The sequence below is a fragment of the Sander vitreus genome, chromosome 20 (assembly GCF_031162955.1).
Source record: "Sander vitreus isolate 19-12246 chromosome 20, sanVit1, whole genome shotgun sequence".
NCBI lineage: Eukaryota > Metazoa > Chordata > Actinopteri > Perciformes > Percidae > Sander > Sander vitreus.
In genome coordinates this window covers 14488493-14507195 of record NC_135874.1, presented here as the reverse complement: position 1 = coordinate 14507195, position 18703 = coordinate 14488493, and the positions used below count along the sequence as shown (strand labels likewise).

The window sequence follows — 18703 nt, the reverse complement described above, 5'->3', positions numbered from 1 at the left end:
CAGATGGCTGTGGATGCAATATGAGTCATAGGTGAAAGAATGATGATAATAATAGACAGGCAATAATAGCAATACAAATCCATGTGTATGATTATGGTAAATCCAAATTAGATATACCAACACCAATATATCAAGCACTGTTTACTCTACTTGTCACCCTAAATAGACACAGTTCACACCCCCACCCTAACCCATGACAATCAAATCATAAAAGCCAACATATTGCAGAAAAGGTTTTGATGCTAAATTTAAATGGAGACAGATGTAATGTTTATAGAACGATATAAAATCTATTTGTTTTCCCACCACACTTATTCCCGCAACACTCATGTAATCTGAAAATATCATACAGCTGGAAACTAATGCTTACCGTCTTGACATTAATCAAACAAAATTAAAATGCAATTAGTTCACCATAACGTGAATAGAAAACCTTGGATAAGGATTGGAGATGCTGCTTAAGAAACCCTCACTGCTCTCTCTTTTTGGCCTCCTCCCTGAAGCGGTGGTGGGGGGGGGCGTTCTGTACAGTCGTGGTGTTGGCAGGCAGTGTGCAGGCCAGAGGACAGAAGGAGACACACAGAGACAAAAAGAGAGGTGCTCGGTGTGCGGCCAAGGTTCCTGGTGTAATTGATGTAATGACTGTTTATCCTTCCTGCTGTGTTGCCACAGCCTAATGACAAGGCCTAGCAGCAGTGGGTCCCTGTGACAAAACACTGGCACCAGGTCTGCTGGCAGGAGGCTAAGTGACTCTGCTGCTGTCGCTGATGCCTTCCTCCCCCCTGCGAGACTTTCTCACTACCCCTTCTTCCTTCCCGCCTGCCTCTCTTGTTTGTTTGTTTGTTTGACATTTGTTTGTACCTCGGGTTTATCTAGTACCCTAAATTATTGGTGTTGGCCCTTCTATTATGGGGCGTAATGCTCTTTTTATTTGCCCTCTGCCACTAGCTAGCTCTTGGCAGGAGGGCCCTCTTTCTACAAGTGGAGATTAAAATGAGGGCAAGAGGGGAAAATGAATTAGTGGCTCTCCATTTTCATGTGGCTTCTCAAGTTGTGGATGACATTAGGAGGAGTTCACCCTAACCCTTCTAACCCTAACCCTCTACCATTTTATTTCCATGTATTAAAATTAAATGAATCCCCATTATAAGAACAAATATTATTACCTGGAACTCTGCATTCAGTTTTAAAATAAATAAAAATAAAACAAACTGCCCTCGCAAAGTATAACCATGTTTCACAGAATGATTGAATTGTGTATCAGCCATAGACTGTATATAAAATTAGGTATCAGCAGGGAGAGGAAGAACCAGTAGACGTAAGCAAATACAGAAACAATCGTCTAAATTAACCAATAAAGCTGTAAAGCTACAGTAAAAATCAATATATATTGGAAAGTCAGCCACACAGGACTGTCTTTATGATGGACCTTTTCAGTTCTGACTGAGTGGTGGCCATATGTTTCATCTCTCTGAGAAAGAGGTCATGAGACTGGCGTTACGACTTCAAAGTCAACCAAAAGCCTCGCCTTGGCTCATGACCATGGCAGCTGTTTGATATCATCACAGATGTTCTCTTCTAGATCTGTGTCAACAGCTCGCCTGCTTGTCATGACTGTTCAGCATTGGACAGTGGCTCTTTGATTTTTATTTTCAGTCACAGGGAATTATATGTTTTGCTTATGAAAAGATAGATGACATAGAAGGGAAGGCGGATGAAGCTGATCGTTAAAGTGATAAAATTGCTTTTAATTGGTTTCACTCATGCCCCATTCATAGGGTTAAGCTGCAAACCTTTGCTGGATTATCTTTACAGTCAGTAACTGCTTGTATGCTGCTGCAAATGTTGTAAAATAAAATAATTTCATTTTGATTGAGAGCAAAATAGCACATAAATGTATACTTGGGTTGCATGTTAAGGCAGGGTTGGTAACTATTTCCAATATAAACTTTTTTATATATTGTTTAAAATGGTCTTTACACCCCAAAAGCAATAAATAACTTATAGGCTCAGGCTTATAGGCTGAGTGAAAAAGATCTGTCATCTATAGCTGCTGTAATCCTGTAAAAACGCCCACCAATCACTGCCTTGCGGTCCGCTTGGAAAGAACCAATGAAATGTCTCCTTGCCCCGCTGTGTGTAGTCTACCCCTCCTGTGTACGAGCCTGAGCTCAATGGGCGCCGTCGCAGCATTGCTAACATTAGTGATGTTTGTTTTAAACATTCGGTATGATTTTAGGTGTTTGCTTACTGGTGAAAGAGACATGAAGTAAAATTGCGGTCCTTTCTCTGCTCTGGTCTGAATCGGCGTTGCTTGTACACGTCTGTGTGTGGGTTGGAGCCCCGAGAGCAGGGGGAGGGGTTAGACGGAGCCCCGAGGAGATGCTACTTTCAAATCCTGCTAGCTTTACAACATTACCAACCCTGCCTTTAATACAGTTAAACATGGTTACAATAGTGTGCACAGGAAGTCAAGAATATGGGAATATGAGGCCCTATCCACCCATCTACATGTATTCCTCAATCTATTTAAGCTGAAGGTTTTACAATGACATGTCCTGAGATCACATGGTGATCCTGAAACACCTGTGCTCCTGTCTTATGATGCACAGCTTAAAGGGATGACGCATAAGTAATCGAAAACTTGTCTTTACAGAGATCTTATTTTTAAGACTTCCCCGTGTAGTATTTGGCTGTAAATGTCTCCTCTGGCTGTATTGGTTTTACATTTGTGACTATAAGACAGTGCCTGCTTTTCCATTTGTTTGACACAGGATTTAATTCATAGAGTTCTGATAAAATGGCATTCTGATTCTTTTCAAATGTCTGTTACGTTAAAGTTGCTTTAAAACAACAAATAAGACCGTCTTGGACACATTTTAATCTTGCCAAGCCAGCTGAAAACATGACGAATCCAAACATGTAAAATGTGAAATGAGTTTCTGTCTTTCTTTGTTTCCTTGTCTTTTCTGTTAAGGACACATACCGGCGTCGGCAGATGCAGAGGACTGTCACCAGACAGATGTCCTTCGACCTGACCAAGCTGCTGGTGACCGAGGACTGGTTCAGCGACATTAGCCCACAGACCATGAGGCGGCTGCTCAACATTGTTTCTATTACAGGTAAAGAATAAACCATATTCTGCTTTAGCATCGCCCTCATCTCGTAATATATTAACAAATTACATTTTGTTTATACAGCAACATCGAAGTGATTTACTTCTAATTAAGCTTATTGAATGGTTCCCATTGGGAAATGTTACTGGAGATGGATTAGGAAAAAAAACACCACACTAAACAAATCTCTGATGGGATTTAATTCTAGCAGGAGTCAACATGTGGTTGCAGAGGTGGGCATTTAAATTAAAAATAGATATTATTTGCATAATAACATGTCAGGAAGTTAAGACACAAATCCCCCAACATATTGACAACAGATTATACAATGGTAACAGAACTGAGCAGCAGTTTGAGGAACAGTTAAACACTAGTTTCATGTTGGCCTGCTTCTGTTAAAGTTTCAACAACAACCCTCCATAGCAGATTGGTTTGTGAGATGTTTAGGGCAGATTATTAAAGAGACGATCAGGAGGATGCACAATCCTGAGAGGTTGGTTTTCTCAGGCAGAGTAGACCAGTGACTTCCAAGGCCACTAATCCTCTGCACCATTGTTTACAGGTCGTTTGTTGCGGGCCAATCAGATCATCTTCAACTGGGATCGTCTGGCATCATGGATCAACCTGACAGAAGAGTGGCCTTACAGAACATCGTGGATCATCCTCTTTTTGGAAGAGTCTGACGGAGTGCCTGACCAGATGGCTTTGAAGACCATCTATGAGAGGTACACACACACACACACACACACACACACACACACACACACACACCTCCTCTCGCTTTTCTGATCTACAAGGTTGTACAGGCTTCTTCAATACACCACCTTTCTTCGTTTTATTCTTTTTACCTTCCTTTATTGTCTTTCCATCACTTTCATTCTAACTTGGGGCATGACATTAGCAGACTGAGGCGACCTGTTACATAAGATAAAATGGAAATGATGTCTGATGAGTTTAGCGTTGTCGGTAAACCGCTAAACCCCTGCAGAGTTGCTCCTGTGTCCTGACCTTTCTGAGGAGACCAAAAAGCCAAAACAGAATTTAAGAGCTGGAGTCAATGAATAATCACATTTCTTGGATGTTCTGTCTTTGAAATACTGAAATAATTAGCTTTGACCAGCAGGTGGCAGTAGAGGATTTTTGTTTTCTGTGCAGGCTACATTAGTCCACAGTCACTGCCAATGGCTTTGAGTGCCACATTAATTGGCAACTGACAGACATATTTTGTAATTGATCATAATGCACTTGTTTTGTGTCTGTGTGTGTGTGTATACAGTATGATTGTCTTTGTATGTGTGTGGTCACCGATGCTTTAAGGCGTGCTCACCACAGACAAGAGGAGGAGACCAACACAGGCCGAGTCACTGGGTTTGGGTGCTGCTGTACATCAGTTGATGGCCTTTAAAGGTTGCACTCTGTCACAATACACTAGTGCCTACGACTCCTGCGGCAGGGAAGCGTCACAGGCAGTTACTGTCAGCCAGTCAGCCAGCTAGATTCAGCAGACAACCCTGCTTCCCCCATCTCCAAGGCAAACCACTGCCTCATTAGACCAGGTTTTTGCTGTTTGATTTTTAGAGGACAAAAGGCAATACCTTCCATTTTTTTTATATGGCAGTGAAGTGTTTCATGGGACATGTACAATATGAGGGGCGGACAGAGTATGAGGTATTAGATGAAGCATCTTAGTCAGAAGGCTGTAACTGATTATTTTGCTGGATATGACGATCTCTGCCTTTTATTATTGTTAATTTATATGGAAAAAACATGTCACTACACTTCTCTGTTGTATATCTTTATCATGTATGAGTATAGTGGACATCCTAAAGGAAAGGCCCTCACTTTTGCCATAATTATTGTGGAAAATGAAACTGTGAGATATAATTATACACTAGTACAGCCATCAAATTCTGCAGTGTTTCTACATCTCACCAAAGGCTTGGTTTCAAGTGCCTTCACCACAGCATTGCATTGTGCTTACACTGCTCGTTAGACTTAATATAGGCATCATCTTGTTTTTGACCAACAGCCCTGTCTTTCTTCATCTTCCTCCTCACTGGGTGTCTTTCCAAATGGCTGCTCTGTTCTGCAGTGGCTGTCGGAGAAGCGGCCTTAATGATGATGACAGGAAGCCTGAAACAGGCTAAACACAACGCCTTGCCTAGAGGCCTTATCTCTTGCAATAATCTCCCGCTGATAAGACTCGAGCCTCTGTCTGTGTATCTTTTTATGTCTCTCTGCTCCTTTCTTCCTCTTCTTTATGATCTTGGGCTCTTTAGTCCCTTTTTTGTTCTGGATGAGATATTCTGTCTTTTTCCCATAGCGATGGATGAGCACTTGACTGGCCTCTCGGAACCTCAGGCCCCTTCTCCCGACTTTGCTTGAGAAATGGATAGCTACTTGTCTTTGCTTTCCATATGAATACATACACACATCGCGTCTTATTTTGTAGCTTAAATGCAACCAATTAACCATTTCCTGTAACTTATAGTTAGCATCTTTTTTTGTTTCATTCTGTTACTCCAACACCAATGTGGTTCAGACCTCATGTCCGTGCTTTGTTTGTGTTTTAATATGAATACATGGGACGAGTTGTTGTGCTCAACCATTTTTACACCGCAGAGTTGCACATCCCCTGAGCATTACTAAGTGAATATATTAGTGGTGAAGTGAACGTGGGGGTGAGTCAGCCCGTTATAGGTCAACTGTCGCCCTGCATCTCAGTCACAAAGCAGCATAGTCTTCCTCTCCTTTACTAAGGCTTACTACTGCTCAGTAGGCCACAGTACACAGAGCATTAGAAATATTATATTTTGTAAACCATAGTCTAGTTAACTCATACAATTAAGGTGGGTCTAAAAATATATTTTCAGTTTCCATCTCCATCTTTTTAAAGGTAAAAATAAAATTCAGGTTTGCCTGTGGTCCTTTGAATTTTTGCTCAGTGTCAAGAGATGGTCTCAGTTTAGACGTTATGCCCTACCTAGCCTACTAAATTGAAAACAAATTGACCCATACACTACTAAACCATGGTCAAATATAGCATGAGTTACATAGAGTGCCTCTTAGTGATGAAGGTGACAGCTACTCTATGGCATGTACCTGAACTCCTGGAAAAGAGAGAAAAAATAGAAACACTCGCCCACCTTCCCTCATATCTCACACAAACACACATGCTTTTAAAACCGCTAAAAGCCATTTTTAGCAACTTGCCTGGCAATAACAGGTTCCATGAAGGGCTGTGAAGTGTCATTGTAGGACAGGGCGTGAAGAGAAATGTGTAGCGCTAATTCCCGTAGCTGGAGTGGGCCGGTACAGCCTTCCTAATCTGATGGAGAATGTGTAATCGGTTAATAACCTTACACACACACATGAGTGTAGCTAAAATGTTTGTCTCACTAGTTCTGCAGGGAAAACTACAAATTACACCTTGAGCAGTGAGCCAGCGTTGTGGTCTGCCCAGCACAGTGAAGCGGAACAGAAAACAAAACAAATAATGTTTTGGACCGACCCTCATATTTGTCGCTGTCAAATTAACAGTCTAACTCTGTGTTTTGAATGGGTTTTTTTTGTTGTTTTTTTATCACTAGCAAATTCAATTTGGAGCTTGCAGCCTTGTGACTATCATTTTCAGCTGTATCATTTCTTCCATCTCAGTATCTAAGTCTCTTCTTAGGAGTCAGTTGTTCCTTGTTTAGCTGCTATTAGAGACTTAACGACTATAGCTAACCTAGCTCTCTCCTGCTTCATGGTTATTGCTTTAAAGCAGCCCTGCCATTTACAAGGACTCTTAATGGGCTTCTGTATGTTTATTTCCTTGATGTTGTTTAGACGCATTACATTACAGAAAAGCTTCCACTAAATAGCTAAATGTAGAGTGATTCCAAGTGACTGAGCTAGAACAGTAGTAGTTACAGGTAGTCTTCCTGGGGGCCGTTGTGTGTGTTGATGTTTTGTGAATTCAATAACAACCACAATTTTCTGTTTTCTAATATTTTATAGGATGAATAATAATTGAGAAGAAGAAATGGCAGATTAATTGATAATGAATAGAATTGTTATTTGCAGCCCTAGTGTCATGTTAGGCAAGACGTACTGTAGGACAGAAAGCTCTGAAAATCAATCACACAGACTAGTATGGAAGTATACGTCAATCCAAGATCAGGGGACATGATCATCAGCTCCTATATCTATGGAAACACCTTCATGGGTTTTTAAAGGACTGTTCATGCAGTCTGTAGGCAACAGTGACAGTGTCTCTAATTATTAGTTTTACATTTTTTGACAGTGGTGATTTGTTTGAAAGTGAAATAGATCTGTGTTTTGATTGAGGGGTTAACATGTTTGGACCTAATGATGTATGGGGGCGGGTTCAGTCGGCCCCTCAGAGAGTTTATTCCTGGATGCCTAGATCCCATTTTCAGCAATAGAAAAAAAAAAAGTGTCACTGGTCCACTGAGCAGGTTCCTGCACTGCTCTGACATCTGGTGCCCTGTCTGTGCCAGGATGCCCCCGCCGCACTCAGGAGTGTGTTTCTGGCGCTGCACCTGAATCCTCTGTTCATTACACACACCCACACATACATACACACAAACTATTGCATCTAGGCACACTTACTGTACATACACACATGCACAAATTGTGGCAAAATGCATGTACGCTGTAACTGAAACAAGCACACATACAAACTATTTGCCGCTACAAGCATTTGCGATTGAACATATGCATGCACACACCTCAGATCACACATAAAGCTAGTGTTTGTGGTACACATGCAACACAAACACCTCTCACTCCAGTGCAAGAGCATATGTCACCCCCAACTCCTCTGAGAGTCAGTGTAATTAATCAGACCCTGAGATGCAGGCTGCATTCAACACACACACACACACACACACACACACACACACACACACACACACACACACACACACACACACGCACATGTACACACACACACACACACACACACACACACACACACTAGGGCTTTGACTTTTGCCCCAAAATATATTACATAGTCGAAGTTCGTTTGTTTATTAATATTCGAATATATTTGAATATTTATTAATAATATTTTGACCATTAAATGCCTTCAGTAAGACCTATATTGGTATAAGTTGTATATGTTCTGTCCACCAGAGGGCAGTGTATCAGTCAATAGGCAGGCAATTATGTTTTCAGAAAAAAAACACATTGCCGCAACTGTTTTTTTTTTTTATGAAAAGTCAGACCCTGGATTAAACACAAACCGTATGCTTTCGACAGGAATTTCAGAGCTTTCACCGTAGCCTACGTAAGTGGTCTGATGTTCATACTTGTGCGCCTGTGTGTGTGTGTGTGTGTGTGTGTGTGTGTGTGTGTGTGTTAGAGCGAGAGAGTGACGGTGATTAGCGGTAGCTTCAGAGCGAGTAGCGACTCTAGAGTCATAGTGAGAGAAACAAATCGTCTCCCCTGTGTTTTCTGACCACGCTGGGAAATCTGCAGCAGGAGAACTTAACCCTCTCCTTGATTTTACGTTGTTTATGGAGAAGGAGAACCAGGAAATGAGTCGGGGGAAATGCAACGCTACCGAGCGACGTGTAGTTACATTTTTAAATGCGTGAAAAAGCCTCGGAATCTGAATTGAAAACAAGGTTTACAAGCAAACACATTTACAAAAAATAATGCCTGTAACAGGTTTGAAATTAGAATATTAAGGGTTGCCTAATATTCGTTCGAATATCTTTTTTTTTTTTTTTTTAAATATTCGAATTATATTCGAATAACGAAGTTCGGAGTCAAAGCCCTAACACACACACACAGTGCAGGAGGCAGAACACAGCAGAAAAAATTGTTGTCAGGTAACATTGTAGTGTTTAGTTCATTGCATTGTCACTGTTTGCCATTATTTGTATGTAAAACAAATCTACAAATCTTGATGTCACAGTTTATGAAAACTATTTCAACTATTTCTCTCTTCCTTTCATACTCTCTTACTCTCTGTTTTGTTGTTCTGACCCTACAATTATCAACCAAACAATCCCCTTCTCAGAGAAGTGGCTAGAGCCAGCTACTTCAAAACTTTTGTTTTCTTACTTTTTTTCACTAATCGCACTCTGAATGAACACATAGCCAGGAAATTCAGTCTTAATTAGAGAGACTCTTATCCCAAGTACTGAAACATTAAGATGACACTCTTCATTCAGGATTACTTTAATTGGCACAATTATTGTAATTTGGTTGCAATTATGTGCCTGGATAAAAGTGCTGTTCCAAAGCTCATGCGGGTGATTCCCTTTATGTGGAATCCTTTAATAAGCTCCGGCCGCCAAAAAGAAGGCAAAATCCTATTCTTTTCTCATGATGAATACTTTTGAACTTTTCCTGCCCTCAAATGAAAAGTCTTTATTCTTTGCAACGCAACCTATTGTTCATGTGAATACCCGTCGTATTTGTGACACTTTCTGTCATCTAGATGCACGGCAAATGCTCAAAACCCCCAATTTTTTTCCCCTCTCTGTGTCTTCTTCTGAGGGAGCCCATTGTGCCTGTGCTAACTCCCTTCAGGAGTTTTTTCCATGAAAGATAGAGTAAACTGGTAATGCCATCGCTCATTGCACTGCCATTTGCCAAGAAGCCTGAAAACGTGTGTGAATCTGTAAAGGCTGGTGTGAAACCTTCTATGTCTCAATAGAGTTCTGGCTCCATCACTGATAGGACGCCGGCATTGATTCTACACACCAGTGTGCAGACAGACCCCTGACTGACAAGTAGACAGATAAAGACAGAGACAAAAAAAAGAAAGTATGGTAGGTGTGAGATAAAGATGGAAAACGGAGATGGTTGATATTAGAAAAGAAAGGGCATTAAGAGAGAGAGAGTGAGAAGAAAAGAGAGTCCAGTCTCAGGAGGTAAAATGGGCTAAAAGAATTAAGAGTGTGTGAATACTCTAAAGGATCAGACCAGATACTAGCAGGATTACTGCGACGAGTTTGCCATTGGTGTGTTTGTGTCTCAGATGTATTCAAAGCCTCAGGTGATGCTGCTGCTCCAAGTGAGATAGTCCAGGTGGTGGACACACAGATTCATGCATATGTCCCCTGGGTTCCACATGACTGTTTATACAGTAAAACTGGTCCTCTGCTGATTCCATGTGAGTGTGTGTTTGTGTCGGCCCGGCTAGCATTGTCGTTCTTCCATCCCTCAGGTGTTTGGCGGTAGTAACTCAGACATGAATCAGCCACAGCTAGCTCCACCACCACTCAACCCCTGCTGAGCTGCTCGAAATGTAGAAAAAACAAACAAAAACATTGCAGCCAATGCATTGTGCACAGGTGACACAGGAGGAGGAGGAGGAGGAGGAGGAGGTGTGTGTGTGTGTGTGTGTGTGTGTGTGTGTGTGTGTGTGTGTGTGTGTGTGTGTGTACGCGCGCGCAAAGGTGTGTTTTTGATTGTGTAGAGGCTACCACGTGAGGATGGAAAGAACGTCATGCAGAATTCTTTGTTAGAAAATCCTCAAAGCCCTTTTCATTTCTGTCTGTAAGCCGAGGTTGAAGGATTAGTCTAATTGGTCTGAAACATAAGAACTGCTCTGTTCCCTTTTTTGTGCAAAGCATAAAGAATCATTTCAAATGCAATAAAAGCCTCCACTACACCTCTGTCTGGCCTCTGCTCTTTAGTCATAGAGACGTCCATCAGTGACCACAAGGTTGAATTAACATTTAAATGTGACACTGAGATGGATGGAAAGGAGGGCTAAGAAGCAGACAACTGCCTGATATTCTGGTATTTCTGTGGTGTCGAGCATTATCGGTGATATTTCCCCCGCTCTGCTGTCTCTTTGTGCCGGAACTGTGGAAGGTGGGGGGCTGATTATAAATAGCAGCGCAGGGTTGCAAGAGGGTCAGCACTGACCTTTAAGTGGACAACGAGATTTGCCACTCAGCCGCCGCAGGAGCCACGGGCACGTACACACACACACACACACACACACACACACACACACACACGGATGTACATACTCACACATGCATGTGGTCAGGCCCTTTGTGTGTGTGTGTGTGTGTGTGTGTGTGTGTGTGTGGAAACCACACTGAAATAGCAAAGAACGACTAGGCGAGCGAGCATGCCCAAAAAGGGCCATTTAAAGATTGAGCCTATCCAGCCTATATTCAGAGGGATCACAAGTGTCCTTTTCTTCCCCATCTTTGCTTTGAAAGCAGCTTTTAATTTGGCATGTGTCATGCTTCCAACCACTATATAGCTCAAGGATTTATTTATCAGATTTGTCTGCTGAGGTCTCTCAAGAAATGTGCTTCAGAAAGTTCTTAATAATCAGGCAAGGCTTTTCCTTGCTGCAGCAAACTCAGACACAAATCGCAGTAGAGAAGTTTTTTGTAATAATCAGTTTTACTATACAACTTACTCTCTCTGTCTAGCTCTTTCTCTTACATTCTCTCACATGCGCTCCTTGACATTCTTTTATCCCTCTCTCATCTTATTTCTGATGCACACATCCCACTCTCTGAAGTTAATCAAGGGATTACTGGTTCAGTCTGAGTATTCCAAGCTTTATTTTTCACATTCATCCCTCACTGTATGGATTTTATCTGCAGACTTATTCCAGATGTATTCTGGTCCTATCTGCTGCAGAAGAGCACATTTGTCTTTACTTTTGCTGTCCACCCCACTTAACTCTGTATCATACTGCTTATCAACTGACCATTTCAGCTATCAAACAACCAAATGCACTGATATGAAGTTCGTGGTGCAATTAGTGTCACAATGAACAAACTTTACCATGGCCCTAAGATGCTCCAAACTCTCCTCTGTCAGCAAGCTGAGGTTTAGTGTTTTGCTATTTGTCAAGAATGAGGCCTTAGTTACTCAGAGTGGAGAGTTCAGTTAAGGTTTTTGGGGTCTGGAACAAGGAGGCTTCGTTTGAGCGCTACACATGAGTTTAATCAGCATTTCAGGGAACCACTGAATCCTGAGTCCGTCTAAAAAGAAAGTCTGCTTGCTTCTAAGCAGTTCGTTTTTTATCAGCCTGGTGTGTTTCCCATTAGCCTGCTTGTCTCTGTGGTTTGCTTTGGGATGCACAGGTCCAGTTTAGTACAAGAGAATTTCAATTATTGGACTAAACTTTGCCACGAATGTATATGGAAAGCAGACGCTGCCACAAGTTGTGTGTTGGCACTGCCAAGACAAGGAAGCAAGAAAGGGAGAACGTTAGAAACAGAGAGGCAAGCAGAGACAGGGTGTCCACATTACTTGAAGCATTTGATTCAAATCAAGGAAATACTTCTGGATTTTAAGGAGACAAAGAACATGGCGTCATCTAAAGTGAAACCATATTTTGCTCTCCCCCTCTGCCTTTGGGGTGGTGGAGGCTTTGGCAGCTTCCACTGTAACAATAACCTCTCTCAGCATTGATGCTGCATGTCCACGCGCCAGCTTGCTGGTCTATCCGCCTGTCCACTGTTTTTCCAGAGAGGGCCCCGCTGGGTTCATCCACACGCTTGGCAGACACTGTGCCAGCGACTCTGACTAGGAGAAGAATGTGCCGGACCCAGGCCTGGTTAACTTCTTCACCCACACACTGTTGTATTGGTCACACAGTGTCTGACATCGGAACCCTTGAGCTTCTCAAACACAATGTGCACAGGCGTTTGTCTGTTCTGCAGGCATCTCTCTCTGTCTTTGGGCCCCTTTATGGAAATGTTTGGCAGCAAGACCACCTCTTTGTGGCGTGTGTGCGCATGTCGCCCATAAGCACAGAGGGCAGCTGTAAAGCAAAGTCAAGTGGCACATTCATACATTCAGCGCCCAAATAGCGGATGGAAGGGATAGAGAGATGAATTCTGCTCATTCCTGTCAGCTGCAGCGTGTGGGAGGTTGAGAGGAGAAGAAAGGCTATGCTCCAGTCAGCTTTGGGACCTATTAGCATTTGGATAAGCTCAGAAAGCTCCCAGTGGCCACGCCACACAGAGAGTGGTTGGGCCTAAGCGCCTGCGCTGTTGCAGCTATAAGCTGGGTCCTGTCAACGGACCCATTGTGCAGGTACGACTGCCGGGCTGCCCGACAGCCTTTATCACACTCATCCCTGGTCTGATGAAAGTAGCACGCCGGTTTCCTTGGCGCTCCAATCCGAGCATCCATCTTGTCATTTGGCAACTGATTGCTGATAAGAATGGCTTTGTTCATTTTCTCCGTATCGTCTGTTCACTGTGAGGATGACTAAGTCTAAAGTGATTTGTGTCAATTGCTTAATGCTAAGGGCAACAACTCAAAGGATGCAAAGGATGTCATTTGAAATGGTTAAACCTCATTGACAAGCTGCTGTTATCATTCGGGTACTGTGGTTCTGTAACACCATGCAGTTCAGCATGTTGGCCAGAATCACTCTAATGGCTCATCATCATATGTCAGTTCATCTGTATTCCAGTAATTCTGTTCTTTCCTTCCTTTTTGCTTTTCCATAATTCTCCTTATCAACCATCTGTTGATGGTTGGTGCTCTCTGATCTTTACCAATGATCTTACAGGGTTCAAGTGTGAGCACCACGTTGTGTCTCTGGCCAGCCACTCTGTCCAGTCAGCTGGGAACCTCAGGAATGGACCTCTTTCTCTCTCACGCTCCCCTTTTTTTCTTTCCATCTGTATGGGTGTAACTCAGTGATGGATGTCCTTGATTTATTCTTCGCACCAGCTCCCGGTTGTCTTTGGAAGATGCAGCTGTTTGTGCTACTGCATGTTGCACGACAGCAGGCCAGCGCAAACACGCAGGTCAGCAACATATATGCGATTGTAGCTCACTTCTTGGATGCCATTGTTGTTGGGCGATTTGTATGTAGCACGTGTCTCTGTTTTCCAAAGGTACTCTGATAATAAAGCAAGATGGATGAGTTCTTGAACTATTTAGAATAAAATAAATGTATGAAATAAAGAATCTGAAGTAGCCAAAATCACGACAACTAGATTAGTCGATTTTCATTATTATTGTCCATTCTCAGTTATGGCACACCATTGAGTTAAATGGTCCTATAAAAAGACTCCAGATTCATTAAAACAATTTTGGAGGGTGTTCTCTTTATAGCAAAAGGAAGTGCCGTGTGTGTGTGTGTGTGTGTGTGTGTGTGTGTGTGTGTGTGTGTGTGTGTGTGTGTGTGTGTGTGAGTCACTGGCTCCTGTTGGTCTGTGTCTGCAGACCCACAAATAAACAGCAGTAAGCCAGCTGGAAATGGGGAACAGCACAAGCTTCTCTCAGTCTGTATACGGGTTAATACAGTTCATGGGAAAAAGAACCAAACACCCACACATACTGTACATGTGTTTGCACATGCGCACAAACACACACACTCTTCACATCACTCATTCATCCACCCTTCATCTGTGCCTTTGAATTTCCCCATCCCCACTGCCCAGGTGGATGTGGTGGACATTACGCAGTTGTTTTTTGTCGTTGTTTGAAACAGCATCGGTGCCGTTCACTAGTTACTGTTCGTGTGTGTGTGTATGCAGGTAACATCTGTGCCTTCAGAGTCCCACTCATCCTGCCCAGCAGAGGTCACATGAGCGGGGGTTCATTTGTGTGCCAACATGGAGCTTCCTTGACCTCTTGGTTCTTGTTAAAGGTTCGAATGGAAGAAAGACTGAGAGGGCTTTGTCCACTGGAGCCCAGCTGGGCCTCTGTGTCCTCCCTGCTCACAGCCTATTCTCTCTTCTTTCAGTCTATGTGTGTCTGTACTGGCAGTTGGGTGGGGACAGTGGGGTTGGGGGTGACCACCTGGGCTGGTCTGCTGAGAAGTGAATCTCTGCAGGAGGATCGAACAGGGTTGGGGAGACGCGTATGAATGAAGCACAGATGCAAAAATATAGATTTAGTGTCAAAAATTGATTTATATTTATGATGTGCTTTTTCACCACTTAAAAATGTATAGGTAATTTGGGGAGGCGAACATGAGCGAAATGAGGCACTGCTTCCCAGGGAAATTCTATAGTACACCACAATCCCTGTATTTTTTGCCAGACTTGTACATTCATTTAGAGACATCCTGTAACCACAAGGTCATAGGTTCGAGCCCTGCAACAGCAGATGTGTCCATCACCAGCCATCTGTCCTGTGAAAATGTCCTTGGCCAGAGGACTGGACCCCTACCTGTTCACTCACTGTATGCAGTCTGGATAGGAGTATCGGCTAAAAGCCTAAAATGGAAATGATGTAACTCATAACTGAGTGCAGCGTGGTTCTGCAGTCTTGTTTTGTCCACCATCACTGAGGTATGAGAGCCTCACTGGATTGGGCAGACAGGAAACATTTCGGCCAGTTTGTTAACTGGATTAGTTGATCTGATTGTTTGGATTATTAGCTAACAGTGTGCTGTGTCGAACCCTCGCCAGATGCTGACCTCACACTGACTTGTGTGCTGCAGCGATGGTACTAATCATCCAATCAAGTCACAGAAAGGCCAGCCTGTGCTCACTCTCAAAAACAGATCAGGCCCGGGGAAAAACCCAACTCATCTGGCCGTGTTTAGCAGAGCATACCAGTACACAGACTGGGTGTATGTATGGGGGGAGGAGGGGGAGCTAGGGTTAAACTGGAAGGAGGGAAGGTTAAGTACGATGCAGGGAGAGAAAAGTATCCACTGAGAAAAAGATGGAAGGGTTCAAATGAGAAATGGAAGCAGAGATGAAAAAATGTCTGCTCTCTGCTGGAGTCTCCCTATTCATCTGATAAGAGCGGCACATTCTGGTGATGAATGGCCAGTGTCATAAATCACTCTGAGTTTCATATTTTCATGTCTGAATGATGGGATTAACAAGATGTAATGATTGCTCTGGGTTGTTGGTGTTTGCTTTTCTTGTAGCCTCTGCCACATGTTACACTGTCCTTGATTAAATTGATATCATTTTGGATTTCTCACCTCAACACTTCAGTATTCATGTTCAGCATTCATCTTTTCAGAGAGGATGTCGCCACTTCTGAACTACTGGTTTAAGCTTTAGTTTATATTGTATGGTGCCAGAGTTTGTGCAGTTCTTTAATCAGTTTAAACTGAACACTGTCTATACATTTTATAGATATGTTTTAATCTGACATTCTTGATAAAATACAATGTTTTTTTCTGCAGAACAATCTCCAAACATGGTGTTTACTTAGTCTGTGATAACAAACATGTTAACTGTAGCAGCGCATCATGACGCGCTTCCGTCTGCTGCTTGCTAAATTACCCTGATTGTCATCTTCTCAGGTTTCCTCCTCTGCTGAGAAAAGATAACATCCCTCACTCTATCTGTCCTCAAACATCCCCCCTTTCACTATCTTGCCTTCTCTAAATCCAGTTATCGCTCTGCTCTCATGATGATGATGACCGTTGCATATCTCTTCCATCTTAACAGTACTGCTTGCTATTTCCTCTTTTTTTCGTCAGAATGTGATGCTTTGAGCTAGCAGTCAGAATTAAGTGTAAACTGACATGTTGACATATTTGTGTAAAATGTAAATAAGACGGATTGTATTGTCTTTTATAAGCATTTGGTTTTCCACAGAAAAGAGTTGTAAAATTTAAATAATCATAATTATTATTATGATAATGAGCGGATCTAGAAAAGCATCATTACATAAACTCCTGCTAAAAAAACTTTTCTTTTTCTTATTCCTCTAAAGAATCTCCAAGAACATCCCCACCACTAAGGATGTGGAACCGCTGCTGGAGATCGATGGAGATATCCGCAGCTTTGAGGTCTTCCTGTCTTCCAGGACCCCCGTTCTCGCTGCCAGAGATGTGGATATGTTCCTGCCCTGCACCGTCAACTTGGACCCAAAACTCAGAGAGATCATAGCAGGTTCATACATACTCAGTGTTTGTACAGATGGGTGAAAACATGAAGGAAAAAACTGCATTTCAAACCTTACTAATGTCTTAGTAAGGTCCAAACACTTAAGGTTTGGGCCGCCAGAGCAGCTTCAGTGCACCTTGATAGATTTCACGAGTATCCAGGGCTCCACTGCAGGGATTAACATTCTTCCGAAAGATATTCCCTCATTTGGTTCTTTGATGATGGTGTTGGACTGTGCCGAATAATACATAGAATGTGTTTTATTTGGTTGAGATCTGGTGACTGCGAAGACCACAGTCTATTTAGCATGGTTTATTCTGACCTTAGACACAGCAGTTTGACAAAAAACAACTTACAACTCTATTGTTTTTCCCAAAGCTTTCAACCACATCTCATGGTCTTCCTTAACGAAGGGATGTGGCCGAATTGTCATGGATATGACTTTGTTGCTATCATGTGACAACAAAAAACAACTAAACCATCTCCGTGACAACAACAATAAGTTGGACCTAAGAGTGACCTATCTTCAGTATTGAAGTCATAGCCATTTTTATTTACATTTAGCTTCATTGTTCATTTATCCTTACAGATCGACTTTTACTAAATCCAATAATAGAATTGTTTCTAATCTTTAACATACCCTCTTTCCATGTAAATCTACAGGGGTACATTAAAAAACAGCTCTAATTCAAAACTGAGGCATGCCATTCTTCTAAAAAAGACAGAAGTTTTCAATCGTGTAAAATCTGATGGTTATTTTTAGAAACCGTTAAGATCCCACTAATTAAAAATCTTAACATGCGGTGAAAACAGATAGATAGATAGATAGATATTAACTGGTATTTCTTTTGTTCAAAAAAAACATTTAAGTGAAGAACTAATTCTTTTGTCTACGTTTTTTTGGGGTTATTTAAAGATGACATTGTTCTCATGCTTTCAATTTGCCAGCATGATGAGGAGTGTGCGCATATACTGTAATGTTTGTTTTTTGTGTGCTAGAGAGAACAAGGTTAATTGTACAGTTTTGTCTAAAGTACATAAAAGGGTTGAGTATACAATAGCATGGAGAAACAAAGAACGGTCTTCTATGTGATGTGTTGAATTCAGTGCCAGCTCATTTGGCAGTTACATTACTCATAACATTGCAGCAGGGTCTGCTCTAAAATCGCCCACTGCAGGGGCTCTCAGAAACCCACAGCTCGCTTCTCATTTCCAAACAATCAAATGTCGAGCAAGTTTCCACTACAGCACTGTGGGATCAGGACAATATTTTCACTCGCTGTCACCAATCAGCCTCCACTGCTGCACCAAATCTCACAGTTCGCAGTTAAAGTGACGTAATAGTGCATCAGCATTAAACTGTAAGCCAGAGCGGTGCTTTTGCTACCGTACGTCCGCATCCATACAGCCTAATACAGGAGTGTCAATGACGCCTAGTGTGAAACTGCTGCATCATAGTGTTATGAGACCACAGAAAACACTCACACACACAAAGTCTGTTCCATTGAGCTACAGTTGAGTCATGGGGGCATAGCTGACCAAGCTCTGCAACCAGACGTCCAGTCTGTAAGTCCAGTGCTCCTGTCTCAAAAGTGGGTAGGTGTTTATATGTATCCACGGAACATGTGTTTTTGTGTGTGTGTGTGTGTGTGTGTGTGTGTGTGTGTGTGTGTGTGTGTGTGTGTGTGTGTGTGTGTGTGTGTGTGTGTGTGTGTGTGTGTGTGTTTTCACCTTTAGGCGTGTCCCCAGGGAGCGGAAGGTGAC

General features: G+C 42.4%; 1 protein-coding gene across 5 annotated transcripts in view; it reads left to right on the top strand.

Annotated features, from left to right (window-relative positions):
* kidins220a (kinase D-interacting substrate 220a) overlaps positions 1-18703 on the top strand; it is a 46177-nt gene that overhangs the window by 17517 nt on the left and 9957 nt on the right. For all 5 annotated transcript variants that reach the window (XM_078277862.1, XM_078277861.1, XM_078277860.1 and 2 more), the window contains exons 22-24: positions 2978-3122; positions 3679-3841; positions 16767-16945. In XM_078277862.1, coding sequence (XP_078133988.1) covers positions 2978-3122; positions 3679-3841; positions 16767-16945 — 487 coding nt within the window. The remainder of the gene's footprint in view (positions 1-2977; positions 3123-3678; positions 3842-16766; positions 16946-18703) is intronic.